The sequence below is a fragment of the Sinocyclocheilus grahami genome, unplaced genomic scaffold (genome assembly GCF_001515645.1).
Source record: "Sinocyclocheilus grahami isolate Dianchi unplaced genomic scaffold, SAMN03320097.WGS_v1.1 scaffold50.1, whole genome shotgun sequence".
Taxonomy (NCBI): Eukaryota; Metazoa; Chordata; class Actinopteri; order Cypriniformes; family Cyprinidae; genus Sinocyclocheilus; species Sinocyclocheilus grahami.
This window is the reverse complement of record NW_015505229.1, coordinates 853,549-872,640: the sequence shown is the minus strand read 5'-3', so window position 1 is coordinate 872,640 and position 19,092 is coordinate 853,549. Positions and strand designations below refer to the sequence as shown.

General features: G+C 41.1%; 1 protein-coding gene across 3 annotated transcripts in view; it reads left to right on the top strand.

Moving 5' to 3' along the window:
• Positions 1–10,064: 10,064 nt before the first annotated feature.
• The window catches only part of LOC107583115 (GTP-binding protein REM 2-like), a 26,319-nt gene continuing 17,291 nt past the window's right edge, over positions 10,065–19,092 (top strand). Inside the window, exons 1-3 of one of the 3 annotated variants that reach the window (XM_016269220.1) lie at positions 10,065–10,344; positions 11,386–11,707; positions 12,327–12,400. In XM_016269220.1, coding sequence (XP_016124706.1) covers positions 10,333–10,344; positions 11,386–11,707; positions 12,327–12,400 — 408 coding nt within the window. In that variant the 5' untranslated portion in view covers positions 10,065–10,332. Of the gene's footprint in view, positions 10,345–10,954; positions 11,167–11,376; positions 11,708–12,326; positions 12,401–19,092 lie in introns of those variants that run through there. The other 2 variants (XM_016269219.1, XM_016269218.1) reach the window with 2 other exon arrangements.

Genomic DNA, 19,092 nt, shown 5'->3' with positions numbered 1-19,092 from the left:
CTCCCCATAATATGTACAAATAAGTTCCTTCAAAACAGTCCAGGCAATACGTTCTACAAAAACCTGTACTTCCAGCGTTGTTTGACCGTTGCCAACAATTTTGTCCCAAGCGTTCCAATACCGGCGATGGCACGATGAGTCAGTCAATGAATAATCCACAGACCGTCGGTTAATTGGCATCTCCCACATGCATTTCGCAGTTTAATTTATCGTACACAGTCAAATAGTGCAACATGGCTCAAGACCTCGTGTAACATACACTTAATTTAATCATAAGGCTCAGGGATTCAGTAGAAAACCATTTTCCCATCTCTGGCCTAACAAAGGATGCAAACGGTGAGCTATACCTCAAACATCCTGCCTCTCTATTAAAACCAACCATCCCCCTACTTCACTTACTCTCTCCACTTATATTGGAGTCCTCACCCGCATACCTGAGGATGAAGCCCCCTAGTGTTGATGAGACGAACTACAGTAACAGTAATTCAATATAGAACTGTTACACACCCTCCCCTTTAGGAAAAGGCTGAACAGCCCCAAAGAAGGGTTTCAATTTCTCAACATGATATGTGACAATGCCATCCGGATTATCTAGCATTTTTACTTTATAATTAACCTTGTTAACCTGTGACACTACTTCAGCAGGACCTTGCCACTTAGCTGCTAACATCGCCATAAAAGTGTCACCTGCACGAGACAGCAGATGAGTGAGTATCCAGACTAAATCTCCTGGTTGGTATTGTACTGATCTTCTTCGGAGATCATAATATCGGGCCTGTCGTTCCTGAGGTCTATTGACATTCTCCTTCACTTTTCCAAGCATTACTTTCTGCCGCTCTTGCAAACTATATGCTGAATGGTCAGGGTTTGGAGGCTTATATACCAACCGTTTCAATGGGCCTTTCAACTTCCGCCCTAAGGCGATCTCAGCTGGAGTATGACCTGTGCTCTCCTGCCAGGTGGAATTGATGGCATAGCGAAATTCAGCAACCCACCGGTTCCATTGTCGGTGATTATCTCGGACATAGGAGGCTAGCATCCTCATGAGAACTCTATTGACACGCTCGGTTAGATTTGTCTGGGGATGATAGGCAGTGGTAAATTTTTGTACCACTCCCCACTGCTTACAGGTTTCATTCAGCAGTTGGGAAGTGAACTGCGGTCCTCTGTCCGATACGAGGTACACTGGTGTTCCCCACCTCGTAAAGATGTCTTTAACTAAAATATTAGCTATTAGAGGGGTCTTTGCGGATCTCATTGCAAACAGTTCGACCCACTTGCTGCAATAGTCCACTACCACCAGCAGGTACTCATTCATACGAGTGCTTTTAGGGAATGGCCCCATCAAGTCAACCCCCAGCATGTACCCTGGTTCGACCACTGGTGTGGACTGGAGACGCCCTGCCAGTTTAGAGATGCGGGGTTTATATTGTTGGCATATTTGGCATTCTTTACACATCTTCCAGACATCTTTTCGAATCTCAGGCCAATACATTACCTCTAGTAACCTCCGTAATGTCTTCATACGCCCGAGATGCCCACTTAATGGACTGGCATGTACATACTGCAGACAATGTTCACGGAGTTTAGATGGCATGACAACTTGTAAATTCTGACCCCCATTCTTGTCAGTGGTACTTCTGAAGAGATACCCATTCTGGCTAACATAATGCACACGGTGGAAACTTGCGTTACCATCCTTTACCTCAGCCCACAAAGGTTGGAGAGTAACATCTTCCTTCTGTTCTCTACCGATATCCTCCCAGCTCACCGGCAAATCATATGATTCACTATTTGCTTGCGAAAGGGCTATGGTCCCTTGGATCTCCTCCTCCAACCCCTGTGACAATGTATCCGGAACTAGGTTACACTGACCTTTCCGATACTTCACTACAAACTCAAAGCTTTGCAGCCTAATTGCCCATCTTGTGAGACGGGATGTGGGTCGGGGTTGGTTGAAAACCCAGGTAAGAGCGGAATGATCTGTCAGTACGTCAAAACGACGGCCTTCTAGGTATTCACGCCATTTCTCCACAGCCCACACAACTGCCAAGCATTCTTTCTCTGCTGTAGAATAGGCCTTTTCAGCTCCATGCAGGAGTTTTGAAGCGTATGCTACGACACTTTCTCCCTGCTCTGACTCTTGAGTAAGAACAGCTCCGAGCCCGATGTTACTAGCATCAGTCTGCACTTGAAAGTCGCGACTGAAATCAAGGGGTCGCAACACAGGGGTTTTCTGAAGAGCTTCTTTCAAGGTTTCAAAAGCTCGACCACTGGTGTGGACTGGAGACGCCCTGCCAGTTTAGAGATGCGGGGTTTATATTGTTGGCATATTTGGCATTCTTTACACATCTTCCAGACATCTTTTCGAATCTCAGGCCAATACATTACCTCTAGTAACCTCCGTAATGTCTTCATACGCCCGAGATGCCCACTTAATGGACTGGCATGTACATACTGCAGACAATGTTCACGAAGTTTAGGTGGCATGACAACTTGCAAACTCTGACCCCCATTCTTGTCAGTGGTACTTCTGAAGAGATACCCATTCTGGTTAACATAATGCATACGGTGGAAACTTGCGTTACCATCCTTTACCTCAGCCCACAACGGTTGGAGAGTAACATCTTCCTTCTGTTCTCTACCGATATCCTCCCAGCTCACCGGCAAATCATATGGTTCACTATTTGCTTGCGAAAGGGCTATGGTCCCTTGGATCTCCTCCTCCAACCCCTGTGACAATGTATCCGGAACTAGGTTACACTGACCTTTCCGATACTTTACTATGAACTCAAAGCTTTGCAGCCTAATTGCCCATATCGTGAGACGGGATGAAGGTTGGGGTTGGTTGAAACCCCAGGTAAGAGCGGAATGATCTGTCAGAACGTCAAAACTACGGCCTTCCAGGTATTCACGCCATTTCTCCACAGCCCACACAACTGCCAAGCATTCTTTCTCTGCTGTTGAATAGGCCTTTTCAGCTTCATGTAGGAGTCTTGAAGCATATGCTATGACACTTTCTCCCTGCTCTGACTCTTGAGTAAGAACAGCTTCGAGCCCGATGTTACTAGCATCAGTCTGCATTTGAAAGTCGCGACTGAAATCAGGGGGTCGCAACACGGGGGCTTTCTGAAGAGCTTCTTTCAAGGTTTCAAAAGCTCGCTGACACTCTGCGGTCCATTCCCATCTAGCCTCTTTCTTCATTAGGGCATGGAGAGGGGCTGCCTGTTCGGAGAAATGGCGAATAAAGCAGTGGTACCAACCCGCTAACCCAAGAAAGCGCTGAACTTCCTTCACAGTCTTGGGAATGGGGAAGTTTTTTATGGCTTCTACCTTTGAGGGTTCTGACCTCACTCCCCCCTCTGAGACAACATGTCCAAGAAAAGAAAGGGATTTTTGGAGAATATTACACTTCTTCAGGTTCAATGTCAATCCTGCAGCCTCCAACTCAGCAAATAGCTGACGGAGATGTCCATAATGCTCCTGGACATTGGTAGAATAGGTCAAAATATTGTCAATATAGACGAAGCAAAACTTGCCAATGAACTTCCGCTGGATGGAATTCATCAATCGTTGGAAAGTTGCTGCAGCATTTTTCAGCCCAAAAGGAAGACGTAAGAATTCATATTGGGCAGTTTTGGTGACAAACACAGTCTTAGCGATGCTGGCCTCTTCCACGCATACCTGCCAGTAGCCACTCCTCAAATCCAGTGTACTAAAAACCGTAGCTCCGTAAAGAGAAGTAAGGATGTCGTGCACTTGCGGCATAGGAAAGCAATCAAGGGGGGTCTTGGTGTTCAGAGCTCTATAGTCAACACAAAAGCGCATACTCCCATCCTTCTTTGGTACCAGCACTACTGGGGCAGCCCAGGGAGAGGTAGATGGTCTGATTATTCTTTTCTCCAGCATTTTAGCTATTTCGTCATCTATAAACTTTTGTTTATGAACAGGCGTAGAATATGCTTTTCTCCTTACCGGTATTTTATCCTTAGTATTAATTCGATGCGTAATGTTGGAAGTACATCCCAGCAAATCTGTGCACACCGTGGTCCATCCGAACAACAGTTGTTCTAGCTATCGTTTTTGACTTCGTGAAACCTCAGCTGCATCAACCAGTCCTTTTATCATTGTTCGGTTAGCTTCACTCATCTGCACAGATGGAAGCGCTACGTGCAGTCTAGTAGTGGAAGACAATCCATCAGCAAGTTTAAAGCTGGCAGGAGCAATAAAATAATGTAACTTCTCCTCTTCAGGGAATATATAGGATGCGGCAGCAAAATCCAACTTCATGCCAGAAATAGACAAAAACTCAAGTCCAATAATGAGAGGAAAGGTCAAATCATGATTCCTCATCACAAATACCCTGAACCGATATACTTGATCATGCACTACACAGTGTAGAGAAAATTTTCCTAATGCGTGCTGTACATGACCGTTGGCAAGCGAGAATATTTGACCCTTACTGGACTGCAAAGACTCCCCTTCCTGCTTAATCTGATCCCAGAGAGACTCTTGGATTAAAGAATAAGGCTTCCGGTGTCAATAATTGCTTTCAAATGATGGTTACAAATATTCAAAGGCAACGTCAGAGTTATCATGGGCGGTTGGTAAACCTCTGTATATACAGCAATGTTATGGCTGTTGGGACGTCCTCGGCCTGGCTTTCCGCCTCCACGTAATGTTGCTTGCTCTGCTTGTCTTTGCCTCCAAAAAACTCTCTCTTCATTCAGATCACGTTCCACCAGCGTGCCTACACGCACTAACTCTTCTATCGTAGACACAGTCCCTCTCAGAATGCTGGCAATGCGCGGATTACAGTTCCTCAATATAGCTTGAAGAATCTCACACTCTGTCATGGCGGGCTTCAATCTTAGACATAGAGCTCTATATTGATAAACAAAAGAACTAATGTTCTCATCCACTGCCTGCTTTCGTTCCCTAATCCTTCTCTCTGCTTCCACCTCATGGTCTTCAGGTAAAAATGACTGCAGATAGACCATTTTAAATTGTGTCATGACTTGACATGTGCCTTCTCAGCTACCCACCAGTCCTTGGCTGTATGGGTGAGAACGGATGGTAACATAAACAAAATCTCAGCATTACTTAAAGGTTGGATGGCCAGATACTTTTCGCATTTCTCCAGATAGGCAATGGGGTCTTCCCCATCCAAACTACTGAATTTTGGAAAGTCAAGTTTTATGGGAGTTTTGAACTGAATAGAATGAGAGTAGATTTCTGGAAGTGAAGTTGAATGTCCGGCAGGAGTGGAAGTAGCATCTCTCCGCTTAAGACAATCTATGACTGCTCTACCCAAATCTTGGATGCTTTCCTCTAAGACCTGTTTTATTCGTTGACATTCATTCTTAGCCTCGGTAACAATTGCTTCATCTCGTTGGTTCAAAGACCTTTCATAAGCCTTGAGTGGTAGCAAACCACTATCTTCAACTTCCTTCCCCTCATCAGCCTCCTGCTCAGGCTCCAGATAAAGACTACTGAATGACCGAATCAGGTCTCGGACAGGTTCCCGACGCACAATAAATGCATCTGAATTATAGTTAGGCTCTATGAGATACTCACTCTCAGTCTCGGCAGGGTCAGTCGCCATCTAGAAAATTTATGAGAAAGTATGACCTTCAGAATGAGTATTCATGCAATAGATTGATTGGCAGGGGTATAAACACTCTTTACAAAACTTTTTTCATATAAATGAATTACCTCTCAAGTAAGTACACACTGCTTTACTCAATATAATTGGGATGGTCCCTGTTCGGGCGCCATTTTGTGTAACAAACTCTCTCAAACATCAATTTAACGAAAGCCACAATAAAAATATGGGATACAATCCATTGAGTTTTTGATACTGATATATTAAAATGCCATAGTGTATACAAACAAGCAACCCCCACACATAAACAACCATTTCACCCCCTCCCCATAATCAAGTCAAGTCAAGTCTGCTTTATTGTCAATTCTTCCACATGTACAGCACATACACACAGATAATTGAAATTGTGTTGCTCTCAGACCCTTGGTGCATACAGATAACATTAACAGTAGAACATAAATACAGATATACAGATTAAATATAAAATACAACTATACAAATATACAAATAAGGTAAAATGTAAAAAAATATATATATAAAGCAGCACAAGGCACATGGCAGATAGAGTGCAAACCAGTGAAGTAGACAGCAGTGCAGATATAATGATTTGTAGTGCAAAGAGCTTATTTAGACTAATTAAAGTGACAGTGTGTGTGTGTATTAGGGAGGGGGGAGTGGGAGAGTCCGTCAGAGGGTCAGAGTTCAGTGGTGCGTGGGGCAAAAGAGGGGAGGGGGGGCAAGGTCGGGAGGGAGTTCAGCTTCCTGACAGCCTGATGGATGAAGCTGTCCTTCAGTCTGCTGGTCCTGGCCTGGAGACTCCGCAGTCTACTCCCTGATGGCAGCAGACTAAAGAAGCGGTGTGTTGGGTGGGTGGGATCACCTGCAATGCAGAGGGCTTTGCAGGTGAGACGAGTGTTGTAAATGTCCTGGAGGGAGGGGAGAGAGGCATCAACGATCTTCTCAGCTGCTCTCACTATGCGCTGTAGTGTCTTGCGGCAGGATGCATTGCAGGCACCATACCACACATTGATGCAGCTCGTCAGAATGCTCTCGATGGTGCCTCTGTAGAAGGTGCACATGATGGGGGCCAGGGCTCTGGCTCTTCTTAGTTTGCGGAGGAAGTAGAGATTCTGCTGTGCTTTCTTGGCCAGTGCTGCGGTGTTGACAGTCCAGGAGAGATCCTCTGTGATGTGCACACCCAGGAACTTGGTGCTGCTCACCCTCTCTCGGCTGTCGCTGAAATGATGGGCTATCCTCCTGGAGTACTGTCTTTTTGCCACTCTGATGCCACGGGAAAGGTTGGCCCTAGCTGTCTTCAAGCCCACCTCATCTCCAGCTCTGAAGGCAGTGTTCCGCGTCTTCAGGAGTCTGTAGACCTCCACTTGTAAGCTCCTCTCTGGGTGGTATAAACAAAGTCTAGAATGTTGTTTCCCCGAGTTGGAAAGTCTATGTGTTGGTGTATTTGCTGGTACAGTTAATTTAGTGCCTCGCTCCTGTTGCTGTTGTTGGAGCTGGGAGAAATGTATACAGCAACGAGCAGTATGGCTGTATATTCCCTCGGTAAATAGAACTGCTGGCACTTAATAATCATAAACTCCACCAGGGGTGAGCAGTGTTTGCAGACCACAACAGTATCGCGGTACCACGCGTCATTGATGTAAACACAAAGCCCTCCGCCGCGGGTCTTACCTCCCTCGACGCGAGCTCTGTCCGCTCGATAGCATGTCAGCTGATCGAGATGAATAGCGTAGTCCGGAACGCTGTTGTTGAGCCATGTTTCCGTGAACACAAAAACACAACAGTCTCTTACAGTCCTCTGAGTTTAGCGTAGTAGTCGGATGTAGTCCAGTTTATTGTCCAAAGAGCATACGTTAGCCAGTACGATGGCGGGGATAGCTGGCTTGTGTGGGTTAGCCGCTAGCCTAGCCCGGATACCTCCGCGCTTACCCCTCTTCTGCTTCCTCTCACGCCGCTCGTGGCGCCTCCGCTGTGGGCGAGATGCAGTAGTGGGGGTCGGTGATGGTGTGGTCCTCCGGAGCAGACCGAGATCCCGCAGCTCTTCGGCGTGCACAGAGTTTAACTCTAAAAATGTGGTGACTGTATGCGCGCTTAGAGACAGATAGACGCGACGAATACGTACAAAAACACTGCGACTCACAAGACAAAAAACACGAAAACACCTTTCTGTCGGGAGAGAGAGAAGCCGCAGCGTGTGAACATGCCGCCATCTTTCCAGTATAATATGTACAAATAAGTTCCTTCAAAACAGTCCAGGCAATACGTTCTACAAAAACCTGTATTTCCAGCGTTGTTTGGCCGTTGCCAACAATTTTGTCCCAAGCGTTCCAATACCGGCGATGGCACGATGAATCAGTCAATGAATAATCCACAGACCGTCGGTTTTTAATCCATTGGCATCTCTCACATGCATTTCGCGGTTGAACTTATCATACAGTCTAATAGAGTAACTTGACTTAAGACCTCGTGTAACATACACTTAATTTAACATAAGGCTCAGGGATTCAGTAGAAAACCATTTTCCCATCTCTGGCCTAGCAAAGGATGCAAACGGTGAGCTATAACTCAAACAACCTGCCTCTCTATTAAAACCAACCACCCCCCTACTTCACTTACTCTCTCCACTTATATTGGAGTCCTCACCCGCATACCTGAGGACGTAGCCCCCTAGTGTTGAGGAGACGAACTACAGTAACAGTAATTCAATATATAGAACTGTTATCATACTCTGCAAGCCAGAGGGAATCTGTACTGTACAGAAGTATGATTTTAATAATTTAATTGAATAATAATTTATGCATTTAGCAGACGCTTTTATCCAAAGCGACTTACAGTGCATTCAGGCTATACATTTTTTACCAGTATATGTGTTCCCTGGGAATTGAACCCATGACCTTTTTGCGCTGCTAACGCAATGCTCTACCACTGAGCCTTAGGAACCTTTTAGGTTTTAGATTTTAGGCCAATTTATAACAATGTAACAACCCCCAAACAACTCATTTGTGTCCATATGACAAAGTGTTATGAAGATACATCTTTGTTTGCTGTTGATTCTTGACTTTTAAATGTTTCAGTAACTTTGTTTTGTGCATGGTCCGAAGATCACCTCTAGCCAAATGTAGCAAAGATATGCACAAATTAGGAGGAGCAGCAAAAACGTCATTATGTAAATGTCAGACAAGTTAGGCTGAGACTCTAAAATGGGATATCAGTGGACTTCGCATAAGATAAAGAATAAGAAGAAACTGTAAGTTTATTAATCAGATTGTATGATTTATGATTATTACACATTAATGAAAATGACCTCAATATGCTTTATAAGCTTGGTCTGAACATCTGAGATAAATTCGGTCAGAAGATTTGTAGGCAGAGTATGGGTGATAATGAAAACACAATGTTCAATCAGCTATGAATGCGGGAAGGAGGAATTTTTCTCTAGTCTACACCAAAGGGTTTTAAACAGAAAAGAAGTCAATTTTTGAGCTGATAGGGGCGCTTAAGTGTTTGACTGGGAGACCACCAGATGACCATTCAGACTGGTTCCAACATACTTAGCTTCTTGGACCCTAATAATAGTTCATTTAAACTAAGATCAAAGAGACAGACAAGAAGATCAATTGGTCTTCGCAGAAATTATTAAAAAGCCTGTGAGGAAACATTTTTACCTCCACCTGTGACATAAATGATGCTTGATGTGGCTGCAATAAAACTTAATGACCACTCAATAATTCATGCAGTGCTTGAAAACGCCAGGGTTACAGGAGAAAGATATCTCGAAGGATACGCTTTATGTGTCTGGGAAGGGTAGAGAGGTGGAGAGCTGTGATTCAAACAAAGTACTTATCAAGGACAAAGCTTCTTGAACACTTATATGTAGGAGAGAGAGAGAAATAGAGAGAGAACAGATGCAGCACTTGGTTGTACTCTACTAGACACTGAAGTCAAATGGCTCTTGTTTGTAAATGATCTGGTGCTGCTGTCACAAAAGATGCAGTACAACTCCTAGCATATGCCATTTTAGTTAAAAAAAATTATATATATATATATATATATAAAACACACAAAAATACACACTAAACACATTTTTGATTAGCATGTTAATTTTGTGACATTTTGAATGCATTTTACGAAAAAAATATATATAAAAAAATTAACATGCTAATCAAAAATGTTTAAAAAATAATCGAATCAGTCATAACCAACCCCAATCCAGGGGTCCAATAAATCGAATTTCCAGGGCAGCATTAGTATTAATAAAAATAGCGATAAATAGAATATAAAACCATTAGTTACCTTAATCTGAGATTGATAGAGACATACAGAGAGATTGGGAGCATTCAGGTAACGACTGGAATGAAGAGGCGTGTCTACGGTGCGGGGGCGGGGCTACGAGCTCTCATCTGAAAAGCCACTATTATAAAGACTTAAAGGGACTCACAGGTGTACAGTAGTAATACGTGAGTCACACAGCGCAGCCGTTCGCAGAGAAGCGATTAAATGTTTACTATTAAGTCAGAGTGAGAAAAAGGAGCGTTTTTGCGCGGTTAGGGTCACATTGGGAGCGTTTCTTTTTCAGACTACAGCCATGTGATGGCATATGAGTCGAGTGTAATGTAACAATCCCCACCGACGCTTGTGCAGTGTTTGACGCTCAGTGACATGACATGGACGGCGGAGTGTCTCACTGAGAGCAGATGAACTGAAGAACGATGTCGGACCAGGTAAGATCATCGCTTTCTCTTGTGTGTATATAGGGTGTGTGTGTGTGTGTGTGTGTGTGTGTGTGTGTGTGTGTGTGTGTGTGTGTCTCTGTGGGTTGTAGGGTCCTTCACATGTTTGGGATGTTCGCCGGTGTGTGTGAACACACCCTCTCTTCTTCTGCAGCCATTGTGTTGACTTTGTTTCTGTAGGAGTGATTGTGTTTGAAAATATTCCTGTGCTGAGACAATCCTAGGTTTATTTCTAATATTATAGTTTTATTATAGTTTAGTGTCCTTGTAATGATAAAACGGTTAAAATAGCTATATTTATAATTATAATCACTATTTGCAAGTCCTCCTATTATAGTCGGGAATTTATTTATGATTTGCATACTACTTCAAAATTCATGATTCAAATTCAGATTTTTTTTTATGATTAAAAGTAACTGTTTAGAGCTGGCCTCACCCCAAGCATCATACTACATCATATTGCCTCACTGTCTGTCCCACAATAAAGTCTATGACTAATTAATTACCTTTCAATTAGTATAATTGGCTGTCTATGTGTGTCTTGCATGTCTGACACCGGATCAGGCGTACTAGGTCCCCAGCACACCTGCAGTGCTGCGGCTAGATTAATTGTCATATTAATATTGATGCCAGTTGCCCTTGCAAGCAAACACAGTAAACAGTTTAAGAGCTCTCTTGGCGATTTTGCTTGATGGAGATAGATGGATGAAGCCCTCAACAGCCTTGAGCCTGAGAAAACTCATTAGGTCCCTCGTCGTTTTGGACTGTTGGGATGTTTATGCCACTCCTTTAAAGCAAGTGATGCTTGTTCATGTGAATGGATGCACTGCTCAGTGTTTTGACCCACTTTTGTATAGTGTGCACAACCCTAAAGTCCCAGAGGATCACGATCCTCCTTCCTTGCACATGGATTGTTTCTATACATTATTAAGTTAGATATCATAAGGACTGCCGTTGTTCTTGATGTTCAGATTTATCGGGTGAAAGTCTTTGCCTCTGATGTATGTTTTTACTTGTCTTCAGTTTTCACAGGGTTATGGCTTAACTTTATCAGCTGCGCCCCCGCTTCGCAGGGGCAGCACCCCCCTGCCAATCAAGCATCAGCTGAGGCGAGAGGAAGCTGTGTCTGAGGATTACGATTGGACGCCAGGGCACGATGAGCCTGCTACTCCGCAAATCAGCATCAGCACTATCCAAGATTCTCCTTCAGCGAAACCGCCGCAGCAAAAGTACCACGGACCCCTTCGGATAGTACTACTGGGCCAAAACGGAGTGGGCAAATCCTCTCTGGCACTTTGCCTTGCTGGACTGTCAGACAGATCACTCTCTATAGACTCTGAAACCCAAGCAACCGGTAAAGATTATATTCATACACCCTTCTTATGCTCAGCATCAAGCATCAGGATGCCAAGGACTGTAGTACTATATTTAGATTTGCTTTGGATGAAACACACTTATCACCTCACAGACACCCGAGATCACTAGTTTAAGGCTCTCAGGATTTGATTGGAAAAAGCGGAGTGGGTGCCGTGAAGGCATCCATCTTATTTCAGGTCTTTCATCATCTTGTGTCTTAATGAGGTGGGAGAGAAGCAGCAGAGTACTGCCTCTGCACAGACACTTTCTGCACAAACAGAGCATGTCATTTACTAGGGGATAAAGAGCCAATCAGACACAGACAGGTTTTTTTTCCTCTTACCTGAGCTGACTGTCCTTGTGCATCGATTCTGCACCGGATAAATTGTTACCCAACTGTCTCGGGTCCAATTCTGAACTTACCTTTCAAAATTCTTTTGTATTCTTCCCACAGATATATTATTATACGTTTGATCCCGTGAAATTGCCAGTTTCTGCTCAAGTGCAGGAATAAAATTAGATGCTAATTAGTGATTTAGATAACAAGTGATTTCGTTTTATGCTTGAGTGTCGGTTTTTAAAAGAAATGTTTTTGTGTGTGTGTGTGTGTGTTGTAGATGAGGGTTACCAGCGGCGAGTGACCGTAGATGATGAGGACAGCACAATTTTAGTATATGACAGCTGGAAACAGGTGAGTCAGACACTCTCACAAATGCATAAAAGCATGCTGAGGTTTGCGTGTTTCGGATTCTTTATTTTGTATTTTATTAAATGGCTTTCAGAAAAAAACATAAAACAGGGAGTTAAACTTGTGCAATTGAGCCAGAACAGCCTGTAGACTCTATACATTTTTAAAATGTATTATTATTTTCATATTCTAATGAATTGATTTGAAGATTACAGTATTTTCCCTACTGATTTACATTCATAGAATGTTTAACATTCAAAATGTAACCAATAGTGATGTCATCATAATATATGAACATTAAATAGTGATTGGTCTTGCCTTCCCTGCGTAAACGTAAACATGTATTGCTGTTGATTCTTGTATTCACCCAACAGAAAACAAGATGCATACTTATTGTCATGACAACAGCAAGTGACTGATGCGAAATTTCATTTTTAACATAACTAAAGTCCAAATTCTATGCTTACCAAACACGATTCTTTTGCAACCTTTTGAGAGCTGGTATTTGCTTTAGGAAATGCAAATCTTCTATTCTAATGTCTTCACTGCACTGTTTGGGAACTGTAGTTTGTCAAGCTCCAATTTAAACACGATGTATGTATGATGTCTCAGTTTTTTCTCTTCTACCCAGACATTTTTAAAATATGTTTCAAAAATGGAAAAAAAAGGAAGAAATACATTTTTGGAGTGACAAAGTTGAGCACATTATTACATAATTTTGGGGTGAATTATTCCTTTAAAATGCTACACATTTAAAAGGAATAATTGAATTGAACTGCTACATTTACATGAACCATTACATAAATGTAGGTGTTTGGTGTGAAGTTCTATTAATTGTCCAGGAGCACTCATCATATGAGAGTTGTTAAGAAAAAAGAGAGGGAAAGATGAGAGAAATCTGCTCTTGACCTTCCAGCTGAGGTTTGTCTGTTGTTTGTCATTTCTGTTTCCTTTTACTTTATGGCAAATTGTTTTCAGTTTCCCGTAATTTGTTCCATTTCTGCTGAGTGTGACTGCCGGGTTTAAAGATCCTTTTACAAGCGTTTTATGTGTATCCTCTATAAAATCAACCAGGTCCTGGTTTCCTTGTTATTTCACAGTGAATTGACCTCTTCTTTTCCCCTTTAAAAGCCACTTATTTCAGAGTAATCTAAAATGATCTAATGGATCAATACACTGTGTCATGTATCATTATGCTTTTCAGTCACGATTACTGCATTTGCATTAGTGTGTCTACATGTACTGTCAAGTAAAGAAAAATATTGCTCTTGCGATATATAGTACTTTGTCAAAACATTAATATCATACACTGACATTCAAAAGTTTGGGGTCAATACAGTTTTTTTTATTTATTTAATTAATACTTTTATTCAGCAAAGATGCGTTAAAAGTGACAGTAAAGACTTTTACATTGCTACATTATTATACATTTCTGAAAATGACAGAAATAAATTACATTTTAAAATATATTAAAATAGAAAACTGTTATTTCAATTCTAATAATATTTCACTATTTTTACAGACATTTTATTAAATAAATGCAATCTTAGTGAGCAGGAGAAAATATTTTAAAAATCTTACCAACCTCAAACCCTCTTATCCACTCATCTTGGAAGGCTTTCCACTATAACATGGCTTTAGGCATTTTCTGAAATGGTCAAACACAATAATTAATTCACTATGTTATCATGTAGTGTATACTGTTCAGAAAATATAGCACTTTCTAATTTGGGTGAAAATATTAGAGTTTTGTCTTTTGATGCTGACCCTTGTGGCTAGTGTCATCTCATCCGAAGCATCTGTGAGATTGAATTATTTACATTCATCTTCCTCTGGGATTGATGCGCCTCTACTAGTTCTGACTTCACTTGTCTCTTCGCTTATCAATCACCTTTTCCTCTTTTCCTGACGATACAAGAAGGTACAAGCCATTTGACCTTCATAGGATATTCACAGGGGAACAAATACCAATTTGAAAGCCCCTCATGTTGTTGGATTTTATGTACAATGCATGTATTTTCCTCACACCCGCTCGTATGACAGTCCAAAGCATGTAGTGTGGGTGTATCATCCACTCGGAGCTCTGTTTATACTCTGAAATATGATGATAATTTCGCCTGGAACACACAGATGTATCACAGTGATATCATGAGCACATGCTTGTGATTTTCGTATGAATCACAGAGTGTCTTTTCTGTGTCACAGCTGACTAGAAATTATTCAAACACCTGTGAATGCTATGTGATATTATCATTGGGTTGTGCACATAGATGTTTATGGTATTAAGTTGCCTTTGTAGCCGTGATGAATATTCATATTCATTCAAATCCCTGGGCAAAACTGATTGACTTTGACTGGTCTGTTCCCTTTCCAAATGATGTTTATGTGTCATCAGATCTCTCCTAAATCAGATGCTGTTTGTTGCAAGCATGAATGTCAATAGTGATCCTGCTATCACAGAATGACTGCAAGTTTTGGATTAATTCCAGGGCAGAGATGGAGAGGCGAGAGAGCAGTGGCTGGAAGAACTCCAGACTCCCCCCATTCCATTTATCTTTCTCCATCTTTCATTTTTCTCTTTCAAAGCATCCCTCATTTTTTCTGTCTAACCATCCGGCTCTTTTCCTCAGTGGCACGTCGTATCACGTGACCTCTGACCTCACCCACCGTTCCCCGGTTGCCATGGTTACCAGTGGTTACAGCAAACAAAAGGATCCCAGATAAACTATGCCGTTATTAATTGTAATTTTATAGATGCAGAGATTCAGCGCTGCCCTTACAGCTTGGTTCACTGATTGCAGTCTGTAGCTCATGGATTGAAGCTTGATCATGAAGAATGTTTAGCAGAAGTCTGTTAGTAATGCAGTTACTTTGTTTATTTTAAAGGTTTATTTGAGTAGTGGTTGGAGCTGCACAATTAATTCAATCAAAATTGATATTTCCTTGCACAATAAACAGACTGGGATTTAATTAAATAAAGATATAGTCTGCGATGCACTGCATACTTCAAAACTAATTGGTGACGTTCCGTTTTGTCTGTAGTCTACTACAATGAATCCCATGCAGGGGTGATAGGAAAGATTTTCTTTTTTCCCCCCCCTTTGTTAAACCTGTTCAACAGAAATTGACTATAATAGGGTGAGATTAGGGTTGTCAGATAATTATAGCAGTAATCGTTTTTTATTTTTATAATACCTTAGCACATTCAGTTCCTTTTGAAAAAAAGAATGTGACACCTGTACATTACTGGTAAGATTTTTAAAATGTTTTTAAAAGAAGTCTCTTATGCACTTGGTTTGTTCAGGATTCTCCGAGAGGTACGAAAACATTTTGGCTTACATCTGACCACTCAAACAAACAGCCGTCTAAAAGCAAACTTAACTCATCTCAGGAGATGGTGTGAGAACTTAAGTAATGTTTTTGGAAGAAATCTCTTATGCTCACCAAGGCTGCATTTATTTCATAAAAAATCCAGTAAAACAGTAATAGTGTGAAATAGTTTGGTTTTATTTGAATACACTTTAAATATATTAAAATATCTAAAATATATATTTTAGATTATAAAATTGTAGTGTATTTTAAAATTGTATTTATTCCTATGATGGCAAAGCATCGTTACTCCAGTCTTCAGTGTCACATGATCCTTCAGAAATCATTCTAATGCTGATTTGTTGCTCAAGAAACATTTTTATGATGATCGATGTTGAAAACCTTTTTTTTTTCAGGATTCTTTGAATAGAAAGAACAGCATTTAGTTCTTACTTTCACTTTTGATCAATGTATTGCATTCTTATTTTCTATCTATCTGTCTGTTTGTCTGTCTGTCTGTATAAATACTGAGGCAACATTTTTAATGGACGTGTAAGTGATGGGTTTGGTTTGCTCACAGAAGATATTTCATACTTGTTAATCCTTGATGTTTTCAGGAAAAAAAAAAAAGATTTTTTGTGCTTTTCCCTGAATTGCCCCAGAACTGTCAAATCTTGTGATAGACAACCATGCTCAAGTGGAGCTGAAGCACAGTTTTCACCTACAGTATTGATTGTTTTTATTTAACAAAAGGAGATTATTACTGATAGTGTAAAATTATATCTAGTATGAGTTCAAAGGTATACGTTTTCTTTGCACTTGGTTTGTTCAGGATTCTCCGAGATATACAAAAGCATTCTGGCTTATCTGCACTGTAAAAAGTAATGAGTTGAACTTACTAGGAAAACCTGTGGAAACTGATTGCCTCAAATTTCTCAAGCAAATTAGTTTATCATTTTTGAGTTAATAAAACTTACTGTAACTTTGTATAGGTAACTTGTGTATATGTATAGGTTACCAGAAAACTTGAGTGTTGCTAACTCAATTTGACAAGTTCATCCAACTTAGAGATGTAAGTTAAGCTTAGTGCACAGATGGCCACATTTCAAATACGATCTGACTCTGAAGTTCAGTTTGTTGTCTTCTTCTGGTGATGCTTTGTTTAAACCAACCTTTGTTTAAACCACCTATTGGTGCACTTCCGCCACCTACTGGTATAGAGTTATTAGGGCACATAGTGAGATTTAATCCAACAAACTAGATGCTCTTAAGTACTGTTTACTAAAGTTGTTTAGTTTAACTATTTCATCCACCTGAAAGTTCACATAACACAGTGTAATTAAGTAAATTCAACAAATTTGTAAAAGTCAGTTATGTTTACTCGCTTTTCTTAAGTAGATTCAGTGATTACTTTTTACAGTGTGACCACTCAAACAAACGGTCCTCTAAAAGCAAACTTAACTCATCTCAGGAGATGGTGTGAGAACACGATGTGGTTTGCTTAAGAGTAACTCTATCTATTGGCAGCAGAATGCGGGCAAAACATGACTCAAATGCACGAGGCGTTGCTCCAAATTGAGTTATTGCTTACCTGTTTGTTGTTTCGCACACTCATTTGAATGCAAGAGCTGCTTATTTAATTACTTCATGCCTTTTGTGGTTTGCTTTGATCCAGGAAGCAGCTAAATTAAATGTTAAATGTTTATCAAATTGTGATTTGAATCACAATGTGTTTAAAGTAATTGCAGTGTGATTGTTTTTGTCCTTATCCTTGTAGTGGGATAAAACACCCTCTAAGCATTTCTCCCTTGTCTGTCTTTAAGAGAATGTAAGCATTACTAATTAATGGGACAAGTATTAGGTGATTCAGTGAAGGTCAGCACTTTCCTTATTGTGAAACAAGGTCAGCATATCTGGATGTGGTGAAGACGTTGCAGTAAGTTTACAGTCTGTTCTGCGGACTGCAGCCTCACTGTCAACTTACTTTGTATACCGAACCATGGAGAATTGGAGAGAGACCGTGAATGAACTCATTCTCACACAGTACTGCATCAGTAGTAGCTGCAGAGGATGCAGGTCTATTTTAGTTCTGTAGCAGACTCACCAACTACACCCAATCTACACCTGACACATCAGCCCAATTAGAGCATGGGTTACGCACAGGCATTCATTCACATGCAAACGCACACATGCTCACAAATGTACAATCACGCACACCGCCCTGAGCCTGCCTCGGTTAGCACAGTTAGACTTGAAGTGGTTGTGACAGCGGGGGGAAGAATGGCTTTAATAAGTCATTCTCTTTCCTAAAATAGCACACGGTCAGCCATGTCCTTATGCACGCAAGAACGTATTCCGTCACCCGTTCTGCCATTGGTCGAGATTGGGAATTGCATCACACGTCGCTGCTCCCTTTTCCGTCTTACAGCAGGAGTTGGTTCCAGCATGGAGTTGTATCAGCATGCACTAACCTGTCTCTGATCACCTGTGTCCAATACATTAGCCAAAAACTCACCTTGAAATCAATTCCGCCTTAATGGGGTGTGAACTGGATTTAATTATTCTATTGGATAATTGAAACTGAGGACTTTAGTCAGTTAAAAAAATAAAACGAGGGTTTAAAATAGTGCACTACTTGACTGTTGTGCTGTGCATAGTATTCATGTTTTGTTTTTTTTTAGATTGAATATCAAGCTTATCAACTATATTTGTCTCAGTTGTTGTGGATACTGTGGCCCACAATGCAATGGGAACTGAACCTTCTTTTCCATTGTGATGAATGAAGAAATGAACTAGAGGGGGTAGCAAATCTGTTAAGCGTTTTTCTTTTAACTTATTTGAATGTAATATAAAATATGTGACCCTGGACCACAAAATCAGTCTTTAGTCGCTGGGGTATATTTGTAGCAATAGCTAAAATACATTGTATGGGTCAAAATTATTGATTTTTCTTTCATGCCAAAAATCATTAGTATATTCAAGGGGTCATATGATGCGATTTCAAGTTTTCCTTTCTCTTTGGAGTGTTACAAGCTGATTGTGCATAGATAAGATCCCTGAAGTTGCAAAGACTAAAGTCTCAAAACCAAAGAGATATTCTTTATCAAAGTTAAGACTCTGTCACACCCCCCTAAAACGGCTCGTTCTAACACGCCCCCACATATCTACCTCACTATGTGGCAATATTAACATAATGCCGCCCAAATGTGCACACAAAGAAAGAAGGCGTGGTTTCAGTTACCGCAGTTAGTGTTGAAGCAGCCATGTCAGGGAGATGCTGTGTGTTTCAGTGTGAAAGCAAAAGCACTTTATTTTGCCTTCCAGAAGTAGATGCATTTAGGAATCTTTAAGATCACTTACAACAGAACAGCAATGCATTTTATAGA